The sequence below is a fragment of the Asterias amurensis genome, chromosome 6 (genome assembly GCF_032118995.1).
Source record: "Asterias amurensis chromosome 6, ASM3211899v1".
Lineage (NCBI taxonomy): Eukaryota > Metazoa > Echinodermata > Asteroidea > Forcipulatida > Asteriidae > Asterias > Asterias amurensis.
Genome location: NC_092653.1, coordinates 14508534 through 14530017, shown reverse-complemented (window position 1 = coordinate 14530017; position 21484 = coordinate 14508534). Strand labels below are relative to the sequence as shown.

The 21484-nt window shown below is 37.5% G+C and overlaps 1 protein-coding gene across 1 annotated transcript in view; it reads right to left on the bottom strand.

Moving 5' to 3' along the window:
* Positions 1–21484, bottom strand: part of LOC139938832 (uncharacterized) — a 39640-nt gene that overhangs the window by 15010 nt on the left and 3146 nt on the right. The window contains exons 3-18 of the mRNA XM_071934473.1: positions 17537–17665; positions 16517–16642; positions 15580–15696; positions 14904–15026; positions 13999–14139; positions 13359–13481; positions 12448–12561; positions 11646–11762; positions 9835–9951; positions 8612–8737; positions 6894–7025; positions 5429–5548; positions 4048–4161; positions 3079–3198; positions 1569–1691; positions 521–640 (exon numbers count right to left, since the gene is read on the bottom strand). Of these exons, the coding sequence (XP_071790574.1) occupies positions 521–640; positions 1569–1691; positions 3079–3198; positions 4048–4161; positions 5429–5548; positions 6894–7025; positions 8612–8737; positions 9835–9951; positions 11646–11762; positions 12448–12561; positions 13359–13481; positions 13999–14139; positions 14904–15026; positions 15580–15696; positions 16517–16642; positions 17537–17665 (1962 nt within the window). The remainder of the gene's footprint in view (positions 1–520; positions 641–1568; positions 1692–3078; positions 3199–4047; positions 4162–5428; positions 5549–6893; positions 7026–8611; positions 8738–9834; positions 9952–11645; positions 11763–12447; positions 12562–13358; positions 13482–13998; positions 14140–14903; positions 15027–15579; positions 15697–16516; positions 16643–17536; positions 17666–21484) is intronic.

Here is a 21484-nt window from a genome sequence, read left to right as displayed (position 1 = left end):
TGAACCAGACATCGGTAACACAATACTTTTTAATATTATAAACAAGAACTTTACAATATTGCACATGGGGCAAACATGATGCAATGCATCTCGTGAATTAAAAAATATTCATAAATACTTCAGACAGTTTCGCTATTCCTGTTGGTGGAGAGGGCGTCATGTGGGTGTGTATAAATGTTTGTTTATGACCAGTAAAAAGTGTTGAAACATAGGCGTGACACGCAAGCTTTGCACATGTGCTTATAAGACAGTTTCTTCGTTCCGGTAAAATTATCAAGAACCTGGCCTCGTTGGGATTAAACCACTAGTTAAAAACCTCATCACCACACATTGATTCCCTTATGTCATGACGAGTGTCAAAGTCACAACTGTTTGAGGAGCGACTACAAGTACTACAAGTAGTAACATTCACTCTTCATTCTAAAGGCTCCCTATACTTTCTCCAAGAGGTTGTGCTTAAAGCTATAGGGAATTTTTTTATTTTTTTTTTCTCGATATTTTATGTTTTTGATTCCTTTACCTGTTTCACATCTCAGTCCAGTCCAACTGTTAGGACAAATACAACTCGTATCTGACCCATAGTAGGATATACAAAAGCCTCCATTCAAACACTGTGTGTTGTCACATGGGTCCAAAATTTCTAAAGTGAAGAGCGAAACATATGCAACATATATTATTATAAGTATGCAACAAAGTTTCAAAATACACCAGTCAAGGCTGAATAAATATTCACACATTTTTGCAACCACTTGTTTCCCCAGTCCATTGTACTTTAAAGGCAGTGGATACTATTAGTAATTACTCATAAGTAATTTTTAGCATAAAAACTTACTTGGTAATTAGTAATGGGGATAGGTTGACAGTATAAAACATTGTGAGAAACGGCTCCCTCTGAAGTAACCTAGTTTTCAACAAAGCAGTAATTTTCCATGAATTTGATTTTGAGAACTGAGATTTAAAATTTCATATTCAAGCATCAGAAATTACACAACTACGTGTGGCAAGGGTGCTTTTTTCTTTCATTCTTGCAACTTCGATGACTGATTGAGCTGAAACTTTTACAGGTTTGTTATTTTATGCGTATGTTGACATACAGCAAGTGAAAAGACTGGTCTTTGACAATTACCAATAGTGTCCAGTGTCTTCAACGCGTCAAACTACAAACTAGCCCGCTTTTTGCGTGAGTTCAAACGAAAACCTACACATTTTCATTGAAATTAATAACATTTCAAATTTCAATCTCATAAGCTAAGAACAACGTATCAAAGTTAGTGTGCTGTAAACAAAAGCCCAAACAGAACATTGACCCATGTGGGATAGTAACACTCGATTTGATAATGGCGTGTCATGGCCTACATGTAGCGGTTAAGTGCAACGCATTGGGTTAGTCTTATTACATGTATGTCTGTGGTGGTAATGTCTTCCAGTATTTCCTGTTTTGGTTATGAATTAATTAATCCCCAGAAGTGATACTAATATGTTTGAGAGCGCCCTCACGCAATTAAAAATACAACGCATTGGGTTATGATATGCCCCTTCTATTAAGCTATGGTCCCTATCATCCTTACCTGTTTCACAATGCTCTCCAGTGTAGTCAAAATCATAACATACGCAGTAAGCTCTATTAAAGCTCAAAAAACACGATCCGCCGTTTAAACAGAACCAATTATCACATGAAGCCGTCTCAATCGCTTTGGATAACAAAAATAAGGGTTCATAATTATACTTCCATTGGTAAGCTTGGGCAATATCTCGATAGTATTGAAATTTGCCATACCATTTCGTAAACCATGACCATTTATCGTCTAGATTTTTTGTTAATCAAATTATCAGCAAATCTTGGTCCTAATTGAGACGTCTTGCAACCACAAAGGGTTGTTTAAAAAAAATATTAAGTCGCTGAACCAACCACAAGATTCCCCAATTGATCTTTGAAAACAAAAACAACATCAAAGTCTTTATAGCTCCTGAAGAGTCACACACAGCTGTCTCAATCGCTTTGGATAAAAAATAAGGGTTTATATATATACTTCCATTGGTATCAACGGGGAACCTAACAGATTGCGAAGATCATGTATATGTAATCATCAATTATTGATAAACATCAAAAATCTATGAGAGCAGAAAACAATGTTTTTCAACAAATAATTTAGGACATAAAAATAATCAGTAGCAGAATCATGTAAGTATTTGCATATTAAATTAAAAGCAGACTCAGGCGAGTATTTGTGTAGTGAAATAAATATTTGTTGTTTGTATACTTGGCTAACAAAAGACTTAAATAAGGTTTGCTTACTAATACTTTCTACCCTGTAAAACATTGTTTTAATTTGTTACAATGTAAATTGACCTTTCAAAATTGAAGTGGAAATTATGGGTGGCCTGGCGAGACAAACATGCACTACTTCAGGTTGTTGGTACACTTTTGTACCAACCAGACCCATGTTCATTTTTAAGCACGCAAGTCTGGGGGAAAAATATTTGAATATCCGGTTAATTTTGGGTACTGAATACCAAATTTCACAATTCGCCCAGCACTAGTACATTACCTACACTTCTTTCAGTAATGTTGGTCATACATACTGCAATACAGCTCCTATGTGGACTTTTAGCAAGACATGCTCTGAAAGTTCTATTGATGGACTGAATTGAAAATGTTACCGCCTACTTACACAATTTTCTCAAAACTGAAACTGCTAGTAGACAAAATAGTTAAATAATTTACTAAATTGTGCATTTTCATTAGAACTAGCAGTAGTACATTGTAGCCACTTGGGAACAGGGATAAAATATTTGGTAAGGTTTCAATTATCTATGAATTGAAAAACTACAAAAATGTCCATTTTAAAAGTACTTTAGAAATTCATTAGGGCTTCAAATTCATAAAACAGCAAACAATGGACTTGTGTGTTTCACTTAGAAACAGGGATGATAAGCTTAAGGGATAACATATATATTTGTTTTCCCCTCCAAAGTACATATCCCTCACATCCCTCATAAAATAGTAAACAGACAGTCACAAGTAGTCCCTTGTTCACGATTTGTGTCAAAAACAATTTTAAGTTATAAATTACTTACGTGTTTCACACTGAGGTCCTGACCAGCCATCAGCACACACACACCTCAAACCATAAAGGGATTTACATGTACCCCCGTTGTAACAAGTGAAGCCTGGCGAATCACATGCGTCACCAGTTGCTGCAATAGGATAATTAAGGTTTATTCTTAGGGACATTCCTTCAAATTAAAATTTGCTTCATCGTTGCTTGTTTTAAAATTTTAAAATTTAGAGGAGTAAAAAGAATAACTAGACATGGTTGTTAGGAAGGTGTGAGACAAAACTAACAAGAACTGAAATAAAAAACGAAGCAGAGGTGCAAAGACCTTTATCCAATTTCTTTAAAAATACTAGCACATGTATCAATAGTAGGCCTGGGCGAATTATTCGAATATCCGGTTAATGGCGAATAGGTTTTCCTATCCGTAACCGCGAATGCCTTTTTTTTCTTAACCGGATATCCGCATAGGGCGCGAATACCTATTTACAAACCGGATAATTCTGTAATTACAACCGAGTGACCGGATATTCTTTAATATCCGAATATCCGCGGACGTCGGGTGACAACTGATATGAATGTTTTGTCTGAATCCTTATGAAACTTCTATTAAGACAGCATAAATTAAGTATTTAACTATGCTCACCTCCGTGAAAAGTTAAAACCATGACATTTCTGACGTAATTTGTTCAAAGATTACAAAAGCTTTCCGTCACGTAGAGTCAATCACGATCAAAAGAAAAAGCAAATCGCCATCTTTAAATTAGATCCGGTCATTTTTATGAATGAACCGAGTGACACTGTCTAGAACTAATATCAATCCGCCCATAAGATCTCATTCGCAAACGAACAGCGCCCTCTAGCGGCAAAAAAAGCTATTCGAATATACGGTTAATTTCGGATAGTTGGCCAGCGGTATCCGAATAACAAAATTTCACTATTCGCCCAGCACTAATCAATAGTATGACAAATATTATGTTGTGATGCTTACCATTTCCACACGTCAAGCCACTCCAGCCAGTTGCACAAATACAGAAAAATGAAGAATTAGTGAAGGTCAAGCAGATCCCATCATTCTGACAAGGTTCACTGTCACAAGCGTTGACTGTCAAAAAAGGTGAGAAAGAGAAAACAGCGGGTTAAGCAAAATTAAAAGCTGTTAAAAAGGAAGGGTGTGTTTGATCATTTTTAAACACTTCCAGGCCCTTAGGAAGCTCAACAATAATGGTTGCAGGCCCGTCTGAGAAGTTGATTTTTGAGTTAAATGTAAAGTGCCAAGATTTAAGGCATGGCGTTCTGGAGCCCACTTTTAACAGGAACGAGGAAAATGGTTTGATTCTAGATGTGCTGTGGTGAAATTTGAGGTCGATTTCTAGCCAGTTTTTCCTCACTTTTTCTGTTGAGCACCCTGCAATAGCCCTTTTAATTTCAATATTTACACTATTATCTAAACATTAAGCTCAAAAGTATGTTTATCTTACTTGTATTTTCACAATGATCTCCAAAAAAGCCATATGGGCGTAGCCTTGCTCAAGGCAGTCAAATTATTCACTCCGAAAAAAGACCGCCGTTGTATAAAACCCACCCGTATTCACTCTGCGTAACATCGCACGACACGATGCCCCCGTACACTATCCGCATGCGTCGGCCGTCAGGCCGACAGCCTTGTAGGGTCTGTGTTGAAGCCACTGACCTCATTACTATAATAAGCGAAGAGTTCCCACGGTCAGCTCATTACCAAAATGCCCGCGAAAGATGAGACATGTCTACATCATCACACACCACCACCACGGACGCTCAGCAAGCATGATAGGCGTGCGTGATTGGACGTCAAAATGAATAATTCATTTGCCTCACATCCTGTGTTGTCTGATAGGTCTGACGAACGATATACATATTCATGAGCTGCATACTAGCATATCCGAGAGCCCCCCCAATTTTTTCCACTAGTGGAATTTTTTCAATACAACACATTAAACCCGGAAGATACAGACCCGACAAGGCTGTCGGCCTGACGGCCTCCGCATGCGGTTAGTGGTACAAGTGCGATGACTTGTGTGAACAGTATTCGTACGATCTGACAGTGTGTATACGGGTGGGTCATGCGGTGTGATCGCTAGCACCACGAACAGGGTATACGGGTGGGTTTACAGCGGCGTCTTTTCGGAGCGAATAATGCGACTGCCTTGAGCAAGGCTAATATGGGCGTTGACACTCGTAGACATCATTTTTTTTTAAACAAACACAAATTTTACTAATGTTTGTTTTAATCTTGTGTGCTACAGATTGCTATATAGTCACAGATTTTAATTTCAATTCGTTATCTTTGCACTATTATCCAAACATTAAGCTCAAAAGTATGTTTATCTTACTTGTATTTTCACACTGATCTCCAAAATAACCATATGGGCATTGACACTCGTAGACATCGGTGTGTCTCCAGAAGCATTGACCACCATTTAAACATGGTGCTGATCCACAGGGGGAAAAGGCTGTAAGAATGCAACACAAAAATAATTAAATGATAAGTGGAATGATAATTTAGGAATAGTTATACAACATGACCATTTTGTATAAGCAACTTTCCTTCCATTTTATGAACTCAAAACAGTTTTGATTATTATGAGAACTGCTGTTTCCATTTTCATGTTAAACGCTGCAGCATGATAGTTACTATTTATACCAATGTGGAAGTTAAGCCAAATTAAAAAAAAATCAAAAACAACCACACAATCAGAAGATTTGTATTATTTTCTTTTTACAAAAATATGAATTAATAAAACAACCTATCATTTACTTACCCAAGTTTTTTTTTCACTTGAAATGCACTTTTCTTAAATCTTTGGTAATACACAAAAGGTCTCACTCATATGGGGTGAATAACAACTGAACAAAACTTCACCAAGACACCAACCTTTCTCAAAACAGGCATTGGAGCCTATGCATTGGGGGTTAATAATAATAATGGCATAACGCAGGCCTGGTGATACCCTACGGAGGCTACAAAAGCGATTGCTTCCTTGCCCCCTGGTCGCTGTCTTAGTGCCCTTGAAATAATACAGTAACAATTTACAGTTTCCTCATGGGAGGAATTCCCCCGTTTAGGAAGGAGAAAATGCCTTGGTGCCCTTGCCCTTTCAGAAACGAATCATAGCCTTCGGGCATACATGTTCATACGCATTGCCTCATCAGTCTGTCACAAAGTGACATTCCAGCCACAGATCCATTTAACAAAAGTCTGAGTTAACAAAACAAAGCGACACTCCTAGCATAACGATTTTTCATTTACTAGACTGAAATGTGAATGAAGGCATAAACAAATAAACAGAAGATGCAAGAGATGAGTTTTTAGTTTGTTCTTGAGTGAGCGGTGCATGTTTTAAGTCTTCTTGATTAGCTTTGCTCCATAGGGAAGGACCAGACCCGGAGAAAGATTTGGTTACATAAACATAGTCATATATTTATATGTACGTGTAGGCCTACTGTTTAGTATGGAAACTATAAGTGTAATATTGATACAAAACTAGAAACATTAGCTTGCAGAGACCTGTAAATGGTTTAAACTGCAAAATGGAGTAAATGGCTGACATTTCACCCTTTTCAATTACATAAGCAGTGGAGTGGTAATACATAAATAATGAGAGAGAGTCAGATAGCACACATACAAAAAAGCATGTTTGTTGTGTTATCATTTCGCCTTCGAGAAAGACTCTGCTAGGGTCAAAATGTTAGGCCATTAACTATTTTTTGCATTGATACAAATGTGATTAAACATGGTACACAACACACACACAATTTGAACATAATTACCAAGCACAACACAGAGTGTTTACTTACATTGTGTACAGTTAATGCCATACCAATCTGGGCTGCAAATGCATAAGTAACCACCATCATCAAGCCGATCACAAGTTGCCCCATTTTCGCAAGGGTTCAGATACCAAATTTCGCATACATGACTTGCTGGAACTGAAAAAAAAATTTTTAAAAATTAGCACGGATCATCATTAATAATAATAATATAATAATAATGTTAGCATTTATATAGCGCCTCACAAAGATCGGAGCACAATTTACATACAAACAAACAATGCAATGGCAAAGACAAAAAAAACAGTATCAGGCAAAAACAAAATGGTAGGATTAAACGAATAAAATGAGTTTTGAGTCTATTTTTGAACAGCTCCAATGTGTTGGCTTCCCAGATGTTACGGGGAAGGGAATTCCAGAGCCGGGGAGCAGCGGCTTGAAAAGCATGATCTCCTATGCGTTACTTAGTTTTGGTGACATGAAGGCGTGTTTTGTCGTATAATGAGCGGGTGGCATAGACGAATAAGTTGAAAGAAATAGCCATGAGTTAAACTAGTTAAAGGCAGTGGACACTTTTGGTATTACTCAAAATAATTATAAGCATCAAACCCTACTTGGTAACGAGTAATGGGGAGAGGTTGGTAGTATAAAACATTGTGAGAAGCCGCTCCCTCTGAAGTGGAGTAGTTTTCGAGAAAGAAGTAATTTTCCACGAATTTGATTTCAAGACCTCAAGTTTAAAACTTGAGGTCTCGAAATCAAGCATCTGAAAGCACACAACTTCGTGTGACAAGAGTGTTTATTTCTTTCATAGTTATCTCGCAGCTCCGATGACCGATTGAGCTCAAATTTTCACAGGTTTGTTATTTTATGCATATGTTGAGATACAGCAAGTGAGAAGACTGGTCGTTGACATTTACCAATAGTGTCCACTGGCTTTACGCTTTAAAAGCACGATGTACATATGAGCGTGACTTCAATTGACCCATTATCGAAAAACTGTAAAAGACATTCAAGATAGCAAACTCTAGCTCAGTGTGTCAAGGCCCAGCAGTCTAATGCACAAAGTTCAAGTTGTGTGTCAGAATTATAACACAATGGGGTTTTGAATCGTCCCAACTCTAGTCCTTGATGAGCAGACACTTTGACTCTAATTGCTCATTGTCATTTATGTCCTTTCTTACAGATTCTGCTCGGTAAAGAACTAGAAATTGAAAATTTTGTAAACTTTTGTACAGCTTTCAACTTTCTACGACACACTTAGCATCATGTTTACCTTTAAAATACCAGTGAAGAGCAGAGGTTTTTATTCGTGTACATATAATGAGTTTATTGGTTGAAATTATAACAGGATCTGTTTCGTTGTAGGTATATTCTAAATGAGATGTTCTCATAATGGATCACCTTTTTCTACAATACAATACAAGGCATGGGCGAGTGGTTAGGGCATCAAATTCAAGTTCTGGTGGTTATTGAGTCACTGAGTGTGGGTTTGAATCCCGGTCATGACACTTGACCGAGGGCCATCACTATAATTTCTTCTCTTTACCAAGGGCAAGGGGTATCAATTGGTACCTGCGTAGGAAAAGGTCGATATTATGCTTGCAAAAGCAACTTGAGCGCGATGGCAGCTCAAGGCTGTATACTCCAAAGGGAGCAGTGAGATATGTTTAGTGAGAAATGCGCTATACAAGAAATTTTATTGTTATCATTATTATACAAAAAATTTGAAACATTGTACTCACTTTCATTTTCGCAGTGCTCACCAAAGAAGTTACCCTGGCAGGTACAAATGACTAAACCGTTCAGTGACTCACATGACCCTCCATTCTGACATGGATGGTCCAGTAAGCAGGAATCGAGTGGATCCGCTATCAAGAGAAAACAATAGCAGTATAGTTACACTTTTATTTGGAAAATTAATTGAAAACATGATTAAGGCAAAAGCTTAAAGGAACTGTGTCTCGACCTAGTCTTCATTGTGAGTTATGGTTGCTGGGTTGCAGCCAAATAAGTTAGGTCCATAACAGCGGCTAGGCACCAACCTGTTAATTATACCTTTCACCAAAAAAAACCTGTAAAAATCTTCAGAACTGGTGTTTTGTCCTTCCTCGTTGTGTTCAGAAATGTTCTTCATGTTTAAAGAGCTTTCACTTTGGTGTGCCACCTTATTTTTTTTACATACAGTTAACAAGTTATGCATATGTTGAGAACTGAAGACTACATGTACTTTGGGCTCTGTAACAATAGCAAGCAAGGGCTGTTGATCCAACCCCGTCTTGGGCTCTCAAACTCCGGCTCCTAGCTCTCTTTGATGTTGGAAACACTGTGCAAAATGCACATTGTTATAAAGGGTCTATGTAACTTTTCAAAATGTCCATAGATTTACATTAAACTTACAGGGTGTGAAGATAATGATAGTGGAAAGCTTCCCTTCAAATATTACTTACTGAGGTGCTGTAGTTTTTGAGAAATTAGTAAAACAATGTCATGAAAATACGTTTGTAAATGATTAAAATAATTTTCATCTCATGAGACGAAAATTATTTTCATGACATTGTTTTACTCATTTCCCCAAAACTACAGCACCTCAGCACCTAATATTTTCAGGGAAGCTTTCTACTACCATTTTAACTATCTTCAAACTGTTTAGTGTAAATTAGTGGTCATTGTGTTTTTTGTCATAAAATAGTTACATAGATCCTTTAAACATGATATCCTATAATAGAGAATATCTTGGATGCTGCATTGTAGTGGTCAAGTCACTGTGCATTATTCAGTGAAGTGCACATTTTAGGCGACGCAGCGCTTACATGTTAACCTATTGACTAACCAAATGGTGAGTGTGGCACAGTTGCGGTGTGTGGCGTGCGTGCAATGGTGATCAATAATTTCACTTCAAGGAAAAACAATTGAAGAAAACACTAGTTATTGCAAAACAATTTTAATGATGGGTGTGGTTTCCTACCGATCTCACAGTTGAGCCCATACCATCCCGGAGCACAGTAACAGTACGGTTTACCCGATATCTCTGTACAGTTGCCGCCATTTTGGCAGATGTAACTCGCACACGATGTGGCCGTTTCTAAAGAAACAAAAAGTACCAAAAAAATTAAAAGATGTTAAATTTGCATCAGGGATAATTTTATTTTGTTTTTTTACCCACATATAAACCAATTTTATTTTAATTTATTTATTTATTATTTACCCCAGGGAAAGGTCCTCTCAGTGAAACACTGTTTTTAAAATTGTATTAATGCAAAGATATGTGTGATAGCACTGTATACTCAGTACTTTCCTGAGTTCTGTGAAAAGAAATCACAGGCATAATACATGGGTGGGTGTTGAATCCACGACCCCTGAATTTCCAGAGCAGTGTCATATACCAACTAGATGTTAAGACACCTGTCTGTTTTTATTTCAACGGAACTGGGGAAAGTATCGAGTATACAGTGCTATTAACACACACTGGTGTTTACGGGTTAAAAACCAAAATGAATACGAACAAATTGTTAGTATTGCTATTGCACTGACACTAACAAACCATATTGAATTCTGGAAGTATAATAAAACATAAATGCAAGACACACTCATGTGTTCAGATTCTACATATCACTGATGCATAGTAGCTTTATAGTTGGCAATTGACTTGTATAAATCATTATTTTTTCATGTCTCATAAAGAGTATCACTTAATTTTGTACAATATTTTCTGTATTTTAATGTCTTTTAGTGCAGGAGATCCAAGCCAATTTCTATTGAATACTTGAGCAATAAACAAATTAATCAATCATTCAATGAAAAATATTGTTTTAATACATACAATGTATATTAAAGGCAGTGGACACTATTGGTAATTACTCACAATAATTATTATCATAAAACCTTTCTTGATTACGAGTAATGGGGAAGAGGTTGATATTATAAAACATTGTGAGAAACAACTCCCTCTGAAGTGACGTTGTTTTCAAGAAAGAATTAATTTTCCACGAACTTGATTTCGAGACCTCAGATTTAGAGTTTCAGGTCTCGAAATCAAGCATCTGAAAGCACATAACTTCAGGTGACCATGGTGCGACAAGGGTGTTTTTTTTCTTTCATTAATATCTTGCAACTTCGACGACCGATTGAGCTCAAATTTCCACAAGTTTGTTATTTTATGCATATGTTGAGATACACCAACAGTGAAGACTAGTCTTTGACAATTACCGATAGTGTCCAAAGTCTTTAAAGGAACACGTTGCCTTGGATCGGTCGAGTTGGTCTTTGAAAAGCGTCCTGGCACCGCTTGTTATAAAATCGATTATGGTTAGAAAGATGTTGTAAAAGTGGAATACAATGATCTAAACAAATATGCCTCGAAATTGCGTGGTTTTCGTTTTACCTCATCGACAAACATGGTCGGCCATTTATGGGAGTCAAAACTTTGACTCTCATAAATGGCCGAATGTGTTAGTTCGCGACGTAAAATGAAAACCGTGCAATTTTGACTGATACTTGTGTGGATCATTATATTCTACTTTTAAAACATCTTTCTAACCATGCATTTCATAAGAAACGGTTTCAAAACGCTTTTCATAGACCAACTCATCCGATCCAAGGCAACGTGTTCCTTTAAGCAGTGTGATGCTCAGTACTTGTACCAGTATAGGTGCCTACTTTTTCTTCTAAGAACTCAAGAAGTACTGGGTGTACAGTGCTTAATCTGCACCAGTGTAATTGAACAAATAATTTATGTTCAGCTTTTGGTTTCCCCCGGTATTATCAACATAAACTTACCAAGGGCACAGTTATCACCATGGAAGCCAGGGAGACAGAAACAGACGTATGTACCGATGAAACTAATACAAGACCCATAGTTTCTGCATGGAGATGATGAACATGGATCCTGAAAGTCTGAAAAAAAGTATAAAGAAAAAAAAAAAAGATTATAAAACCAAAATACCGTGCCCTATGACTCATGTCCCTCCCTAACAAAAAGTTTTTGAGCATGCTATTTTACTCCGATATACAATTAATGAACAACTTTTGAGGATCCTTTGTGGTAGCATTGCAGCCTGCCCAGGTAAATCCAGATTGCTGAAAAACAACTTAAAATTCAAGGTTTTTAAATATATTTTCTAAAACTAAGTTAAAGAAATCTTTTTTGTGCGCGTTGGGTTGTGTGAACACGCGTTTCGAAATAGATTACGCGTTATTACTAATAGCTACATGTATAAATTGCGTTCCAAGTAATACAATGTACATGAGCTAGCCACCCAGCACGCAGAAGCCAGCTAGTCTTAAAAAGCTCCATCTGCAGCTGATTTCACAAAACTTTACGCAACTGCGTTAAGTCCACTTGCCACACAGATATGGCGAAACTTGCGCAAGTCGACTTACGCAGCTGCGTTAAGTTTTGCAAAACCCGCTGCTGGTCTTTATCTTTATTGATGACTCTCCCCCAGTATGAATCGTGAAAATGTTAAATGAATAACTGTTTTGGGTGTGAATAAATACAGCCCCGGGAAGTGATACAAATATTTTTGAGAGCGCCCTCATGCGGTAAAAAATATATTGATAATGAAATTTTCAAACACACCTGTTTCACAGTCCTCTCCCTGCCATCCATGATCACAGATACAAAAACCAGTTCCAAATATTTCTTGACAGTGGCCATTGTTACAGTCCATTGTGGCACAAGCACTGGTGTCAGCTACATAGAAAACAAATAAATAAACACCATTATTACTGATATACCCAACATGTGGGAAAGATTTCTTCATGGAAATTCATCTAATGTAACTAGAATCAACAGTCATTGCTTATATAACAGATGTACTTTTATTTTTCAGCTAGCTAATACAGTGCACCCTAAGTATAAAATAAATGGCATGTGCAGAGAAGTCTGGAAAGCAATGATCTTGCACTTGCAAAAGACACAGTTTTTTTTTTTTTATAATTCAAAGTTTTGACGAGGAGGGTTGTCTTGTATGTAAGGCATATTTGAAACCTCCAAGCGAGGTACTTATTTTTCACGAAACACAATTCCCAATTGTTTTACAACAAACCAGAAGTTTATATCAAAAAAATCCAAGAGAAGATATTGTATTCTTGTAGATTAAATTGTGCTAATTTTTCATAAAGGATTTCATTTTATAAAGCACTATATGATCATGCCTTTTGTTGGAATGGCGCTATAGGCACTGTTTTGTTTTTATTTGGTTGTTTTATTTACACGTAGATGATCTTCTCATCAAAGGAACTCAGCAAACTCCCAAAGGAGATATAAACACCAAGCTGGCAACACCCAATCTCTCTCATACTACATTGGTTTGACATCTATCATTATGAATTACATAAATCAAGAAGCTGTGATCCAGCAACTAAAAAATCAAAACTTATTCTAGTCATTCTGAAATCAGCAGTAAAAGCTTAGTGTGATTGCAAGTCCTGCAACCAAGGTGACAAATTATTTACTTTAAAAATTGATGACCAAACTCTGAGACTCACCGTCAGGTTGTGAACAATCCAGACCAGTCCATCCTGGAACACAATCGCAGGTGGTTACTCCATAGTATAATTGACGGCATATCCCACCATTTAAACAGGTGTATATACCACAGGGAGTAGAGGCTGTGGAAAAAAAAAAACACTCACATCCATCAACACTTTTGATAAAATCTTGACAAACCTGTTACACTGTCCCTGGTCAATCAGCCAGAAAGAAATAATAATAATAATGATGTACATTTATTGGGCGCTCATATCAATAATAAATGCTCAAGAAAGTCATCATAATAAAATATAAAAAAACTTTAATAACAAAATAAAACCTATTCCCCAATGTGTTTTTAGCTTTCTCTTTCATTCTGATATGCTGAAATTATGCTGGAGCATGACCTCAATGATGATGGTATGGGAACTCCAGAGAAAAGGGGAAGCTCAAAGGCTTTATATCCCCCCCATGACCTGATGACCTGTTAGTTCTTATAACTCTAACAGTTTCATATGACGACCGGCCGACTCTTCCAGGAACAAAATGTTTGATATGATCATGACATGATATATATTCTGGTGCTAGACCACACAACCACTACGGTGAACACAAATCCAGAGTAAACCAACAAATCTGAATGTATGAATATCTTACAAATACTGCAGCTGGGTCCAGTCCATCCGTAAGTGCATTGACAAAACACGTTGGAATCACCCCCATCACCTGCGAGTATTACACACGTAGCACCATTTTGACATGGATCCCTAGAACCGCATGATTGCCCATTGGGTTGATCTGCCATAACAAAAAGCATAAATAAATGTTTAAATCAAATAAGAAAGCACAAGGAAAACTGACTGGGTAAATAATTTTGGGATAAGCTATCACATTTTGATTAGAGCAGGATCTCAACTAACAACCTCTGGATTAAAATGCAGGGCTTTACAAACTAAGCCCTTGTGTTGTAGTATCTTTGTTCAGGGGTGCCGGTCAAGTCACCGACAATAAAATAACCGTAAGAATACAGGAACAATAAACCTTAATTATGGTAAAGTGACTTATATCTAACATTTGTTCATTACAAGTTCTTAAAACACAACAGGGTCCAATGTCGAGCTGCTTGAGCACAACAAATCCCATGGCACAATAAAAGTTATTCTTAAACCAGAATATTGTGTCGTAGCCAGCCAAAATGCCATGTCACTTTTATGTTACTGTTCCCTGCCTACATTATTGTTATGCATTTAGGTACGCTATTCATGGTAAAACCATATCACAGCGTTTACAAAGAGCAATATACTAAACATAATACAAACAAACAACAATAGAAAAAAAAATCAATTAGGAAAGAGGTATGTTTTGAGAATCTTCTTAAACACATTCACTGTTTCAGCAGATTTAATATAGGAGGGAAGTTCATTCCACTCTTTAGCTGCTGAAACAGTGAATGTTCGATCTCCCGCCTTACTGTGAGTCATGGGAAAAGTAAGGCGAAATGGATCTGCATTAGAGCGAAGATTTGTACGCAAAGGTCGATACAACTACATGTATATACTTACAAGTCTCGCAGCTGTCACCCACATAATCTCCTAGGCAAATGCAGTACACAGTTTCTAAGTTGGTGTAGCACGATCCCCCGTTCTGACAGGGGTTGTAGTAACTGCATATGTCATCAGGAGTAGCTAAAAGATCAACAAAAAAAGCAGGCACTGACTTCAAAGCAGCGGTCAACGCAAACTAATGATCTTTAACATGTTTAAAGGCAATTTGGACACTATTGGTAATAATTACTCAAAATAACTGTTAAAGCATCAAAACCTACTTGGTAACAAGCAATGAAGAGCTGTTGATAGTATCAAACTTGTGAGAAACTGCTCCCGCTAGTAATGTAGTTTTTTTATAAAGAGGTTGTTTCTCACCGTCTCAGATATATTTAAAAAGGCTTCAGGTCTGAAGCCTTTTTTTAGGCATCTGATCTGAAAGCACACGAATTTGTGCCAACAATTTTTTTTTATTATTCTCTTGCAACTTCATTAACCAATTGCTTACCAGATTTGACACAGATTTGTTAAATTATGCATAAGTTGGGATACACCAGAAGACTTCAATGTAGACAAGGTACTCATCCTAACTCGAGATAAGACTACTCTTAACTCTTTGTGAAATCCACCCCAGTGTCTTTACAAGCAAGAGTTAAACAAAATCCCATGAAAAGTTAGTGTGAGATTTACTTACTTGCTTCGCAGTTTGTTCCCCAGTACCCTGTGGGGCAAAGGCAGACTGGGTCACCATGGTCAGCATCACATACACCACCATTTTGACAGACGATGTTGTTACACGGGTGGGCATTCTCTAATGAAGGGCAGAAACACTATTGTTAAATTCTGGTAATCAGCACCAGGCCTGGGGGACCAGTGAAATTTACTTTTTGACAAGTCGTGCCACAAAAAGTTGCCACTTTGACACTAGTCGCAACTAAGATGCTTTGCAGCCTTAAGTGTGTAACTTGCCACAGGCGCAATACTCATGCTGGAAGTATTGAAGGATTGTGTCACTGATTCTTCAATCCTTCCAGCATGAATATCTGCAGATATCTATCAGACATCTGATTGTGTTTTGAAGGTAAATTATGGATTTGTGCATGAATAGCCCAATAATTGGTGAACCAAACAGGTAGTCGCGACTATTTATGTTGTAACTGTGTCGGCACGATTAACCAAGTAGTTGAGTGGTCCAACTCGACTAACTAATGACACTAGTCGCCCAGGCTTAAACAACACTATGTAGCCAAACGCAGCAACAAGTAAATCATTACAAATGTGGTATCATTTTAAAGAAGAACACTTCAGCTTTGCATTGATAATTTAACATTATACAAAGAGAGTAATAAATATAAACATTATATACGTACTTGATTACAAAAAGTTTCCTAACTTTGTGTGAGCAGCTTATATTATTGTGAATGAAACTAGTAGTAAACAGGCCTGGAAAAACTAATAGCACCAACATCAATTGCTGTGGTGCCCTTTGCAAATTTCAAATACAAATTCCAATTTTCTTTATAAAAATGTCCCAAGTCCCCAGACATGCCAGAGGAAAATTGATGTGCCCCTTCATAGGCCTACATTAATAAATGTAATTATGTACAAAATTAAGTTTAAGTTTTCCATACCACAGAAGGTTCCATGAAATCGTTCAGTGCAAAGGCAGTAAATTCCTTCAATTGTAGTGTCATCATGGTAACAGGTTCCTCCGTTTGAGCAAGAAATACGGGCACAATATGACTGTGTGGTTGCCGCTGTGAAAAAAAAAATCAACCCAAATGTTGTTAATGGTGACTTCACTAAGACATGAGGCCTCTATAGCAACTCAAAATTTACAATACTTTTTCTAAACGTTACACTATCGGTAGTTATTTGTTTGTTTGGTTATTTTAACAGGACTGATTATAAGAAGTTTGACTACAAAAGATCTGCAACGAGGTACACGTACAACATACAAATACATAGAACCATACATATGAGTAGCATTGAGTATGGTTTCCTTCTGTTTGTTGAACTCCTACGGCTGGTTCTGTAGAATGGTGGCATCCCTTTATTTTGTGGAAGAGCCAACCCAGTTGGGTTGGACATGCTGGAGAATGAGTGCGTCAACTGGGAATGAACTGCGAAGCACATAGTTTAACTTAAGGCTGTAAGCATGCTGTTCCTAAGCCTCTAGAAATTGGGCCCTCCCTGATGATAAAGGCCTTGTGTTTAAATAAAACGTAGCCAGGCGGTATTAAAGCCTTACAACAAGTTTAAACATACTCAAATTCACATGACCATTGTGATGCTATAAAGGTGTCAAGTTTGTGAGTGTCACATAAAAAAGTACAACCGTTCACGGTTTTGTGTTATTACGGTTTGTCACAATTAAAATGCTTTTAAAAAGCTTTTAACTGAACAAGAACTAAACAAATATCATGTCATAATCACTTTCATACCCAACAGAAATGAAAGATAAGTTGTTATTTTATCAGTCAACATTTAACATAATAGTTTTTTAATTTAAAGACTAGAAAAGATGAGGGGGATATTTGTATTCAAAACAACTGTTGGACATGCCAGTCAAAACAACTCTGGCAAGTGGCATCAGTCCTGCGATCCAGTGTACAATTTGAGCCATGTTGCATGGCTATAATGGTGCTTACCTGTTTCGCATGATGAACCAGTAAAACCCTCTCTGCAACCACAACGCCATGATGGGGGATTAGTGTACTCAATCAGAGAGCAGTGGCCATCATTAAGACATGGGTTACTGGTACAGACATTGTAGTATTCTGCAATGGAAAATAGACATTAGGAATAATTGGGCACAAAATATGATGTCTGATTGTGGTTCTCTTAAGTAAATTATGTTGTCGTGAATATAAGTACCGAAACTGTATGAGCATTGAGCATGCAACACAAATGGTTCACAAGCTGGAAGTCGCGACCATTTCTTTATATTCATGACAGCATGATGAACCGAGTTGTGTGACGACTATTTTGCCTTTGGTAGTCGAGGCACGATTAATAGCGTAGTTGAAAAAAATAAAACAGTTTTCGCAACTCAATAAGCAATCAATACTACGACAATATACTACTTGGTTTTGGAGCAATGCATGCAGTAAAATGAAATACAATCTGTCTTGTAAACACTAGCCCCATAATGTTCCGATCCAACCGGCACCATTGATATCAATTTCTTTTGCTTATTTATCTAGCCCCACTTGTGTGGCCAAGGCTAGCTGACTTAGCGACACGTCCATACCATTTCCTCACCCGAAGCGCAAACAATTACGGATGTTCCCATAAATAGTCGGGTTCCTGCAATTGTTGCAATTGAAGTACCATAGGGCTGATGTCTACAACTTCAGTGATAATAGCATTATTATAGATCTGTAAGTTTCATGATGGAGATCTTTGCAGACAAAAAAGCAACAGAAATTGATATCAATAAAAATAGTGATGGGGCCAAAAGTACGGCAGAGTGGATTGGACCCATTTATGGGGCTATGTAAACAGTTATGGCACAGGCCCGCCAAAGCGGGGGGTGCTAGGTGGGTGCTGCAGCACCCCTACCAAAAAACGGGGGTGCAAGCTAAAGCACCCCTAATTTTCTAATGTAATGGCTCGGAATAATGGCTTGGAATGCACGACAGGGGCTAGAGTATCTAGGACCAAAAACCTTCTGGGGCCCGCTTATTGGCTTCGTCTATTCTCTGGAAAATCCACCATACACCCATTGGAAAAAATGTGCTCTGGCGGGCCTGTTATGGCACTCTCTCTGTAACCATAAGAAATTTTTTAATAATGCAGACACCACCTGCCACACCTATCAGGACAGATCAGAGCCCCATGACTTTTTACTGTAATTTGCTGAATATTTTTAATGACTAATAAATTAATGTGATCATCAGACTGTCAAACTCTTGTTTTATTATATTTTTATTATATAATGCTATACACAAAAACATTTACTGTGGCATTTAATGCATAAACAAACCTGGAGTGTGGTGTGGAAGTCACAATTGCTAACATTAAAAAGTCAGAGAATGCACTTAGCATTTCCTTACCAACCACAACAATTAAACGGTTAAACCATAGAGTAAGGACAAAAAGAAATTTTGTCCTTACTCTATGGTTAAACTTATTCACGGTATAATAAAGAGAACCGAATTGCCTCGAAAATAATGTAAACCTTACCGATAATAACCTTCCGAGAATAGGGAACATCCGGTCACAATCCGCTATGAGAAACATTGGAACTTTTAAAGAAAAAGAACTTTTTTTGCATGTCCTGTGTTCTTATATCCGGCATTGTGGTGGAGAGTGAAGCAGACAACATCGACAGAAAATGAAAGTGTGCCAATTTTTTGCAGTTAGGCTGGTGCCCTGCCAAAGCCGTGTACAAACAAAAGGAGGCGTCTGTGAACCAGTTTAGTGACGTAACAGCCTGTAAGTGGTCACATGGGTTGTGTTTCCGACTGCCGCAGGCTCCCCGTGGTCAAATACCTCCATATGGTATAGGCAAACAACAAGTTAAATTGAACGTTTCTTAATCATGTCAGAAGAGCTTTGTTCTAAACTTATCTTAAGACTATTGTTTTTTTTTACACGGAGCCAGTCAGCCATAAATCAACAAGAGCACATCGCCACCCAGCGTTGCTGCTGTCAGTCCCTCATCACGGTCAAAAGACTGCAGTATTATTTTCACCACCACTAGAGGGCGCTAGAGCACTTTGACGGTCACGGCCACACCCATGACTCAATTTAATTCATGGCTCGCTTGTATTTTTAGCCGTCAAATTCTACGCTGAGACGATCAAGTTTGATCGCTATTAGCTAAACCGTTTAAGGCATCTCATTCACCAGTTAGCGCTTGCACAAAGTGTATTATGCGACAAATGAATGTAAGTTGCCAAAGTACGGGGGGGGGGGGCACATAAAACCCGCTTGGTGAATGAAGGGGGATTTTAACCAGCGAGCAGACCGATGTTGTGGCAATCTGGGGTTTACTGGACCCCCCGTAAATTTTACTGTTAGTTTTATTGTTTAAAGCCATTGGACCCTTTCGGTACAGAAAAAAAAAAAAAACTCACATATTTACAAATAACTTACAGGGTTTACAGAAGGTAGTAGTGAAAGACTTCCCTTGAAATACTAATCCATGAAATGCTTTACTTTTTGACAAAACAGTAAAACAATATCAATTCTCGATAGCGAGAGTTACGGATTTATTTTTTAACACATGTCATGACACGGCGAAACGCGCGGATACACGGGTGGGTTTTCCCGTTATTTTCTCCAGACTCCGATGACCGATTGAGCCTAAATTTTCACAGGTTTGTTATTTGATATAGAAGTTGTGGTACACAAAGTGTGGGCTTTGGACAATAGTGTTTACCGAAAGGGTCCAATGGCTTTAAAGTAGTATGCCTTATTTTTTTATTTTATTTTTAACGAGCGTTTTTATTCAACCTTAACAAATTGTAACCAGGATATCATTATGGGGAAGGTTTTTTTCCTTTGGTTGTCTTGAAACTAAAGGCATTACTTTCGGTTAGAAGCCTACAACGTGCAGCTTGTGATAGTTTTAGCGAATTGTTCTAAAAAAAAATGTTTACTTCCGAAAATGTTAATCTGAGAAGCGTTAATTCAGATTGTGTAGTGCTTAAAGATCGGGATATTCTCTTTTCAAGGACATATTCGCTCCAAATTTCTGGCAACAATGTCAAAAACGCGATGGCCAATTGAAATAATGTTAGTTTGATTATACACATGAACAATTGTATAGCCTTAAACGAATCGAACGGTTTAAAGGCAGTGGACACCGTTGGTAATTGTCGAAGACTAGCCTTCACAGTTGGTGAATCGCAACATATGCATATAATAACAAACCTTTGAAAATTTGAGCTCAATCGGTCATCGAACTTGCGAGATAATAATGAAAGAAAAAAACACCCTTGTCACACGAAGTTGTGTGCGTAATTAGATGGTTGATTTCAAGACCTCAAGTTCTAATTCCGAGGTCTCGAAATCAAATTCGTGGATAATTACTTCTTTCTCGAAAACTATGGCACTTTAGAGGGAGCTGTTTTCACCATGTTTCATACCACCAACCTCTCCCCATCACCAAGAAAGGTTTAATGCTAATAATTATTTTGAGTAATTACCAATAGTGTCCACTGCCTTTAAGAACAGTTTCATACCAAAACCTTACGAGTCGAATGAGCCAAGGTGAGGCCTTTGCGGCTTTTGGTTGGGGCGCTTTAAGGGAAGATGTGTGATTGCTCTCGCAGGACAGGTGTAATTTAGGACACTTTAATTAGAGGCGCTTTACACATACAAAAACCACACAAATCTCAAAAACCCTTACAACCTTAACTGAAATAATTTTTTTCACAGGCTTGTTGTATTTTCAGTTTGTTTCATTTTCACATGTTTGTTGTATCTGCAATTTGTTTCATTTTTACAGGGTTGTTGTAATAATAGTATACATAAACCATTTCAAAAAAAAAGAAACCGAGTAGGCCTACTGTGCTACGAAACTATAATTATTCAGATATTTACGCAAACCTTTACAATTATTGTGGAAAAAAATAAGGCTGTATAGC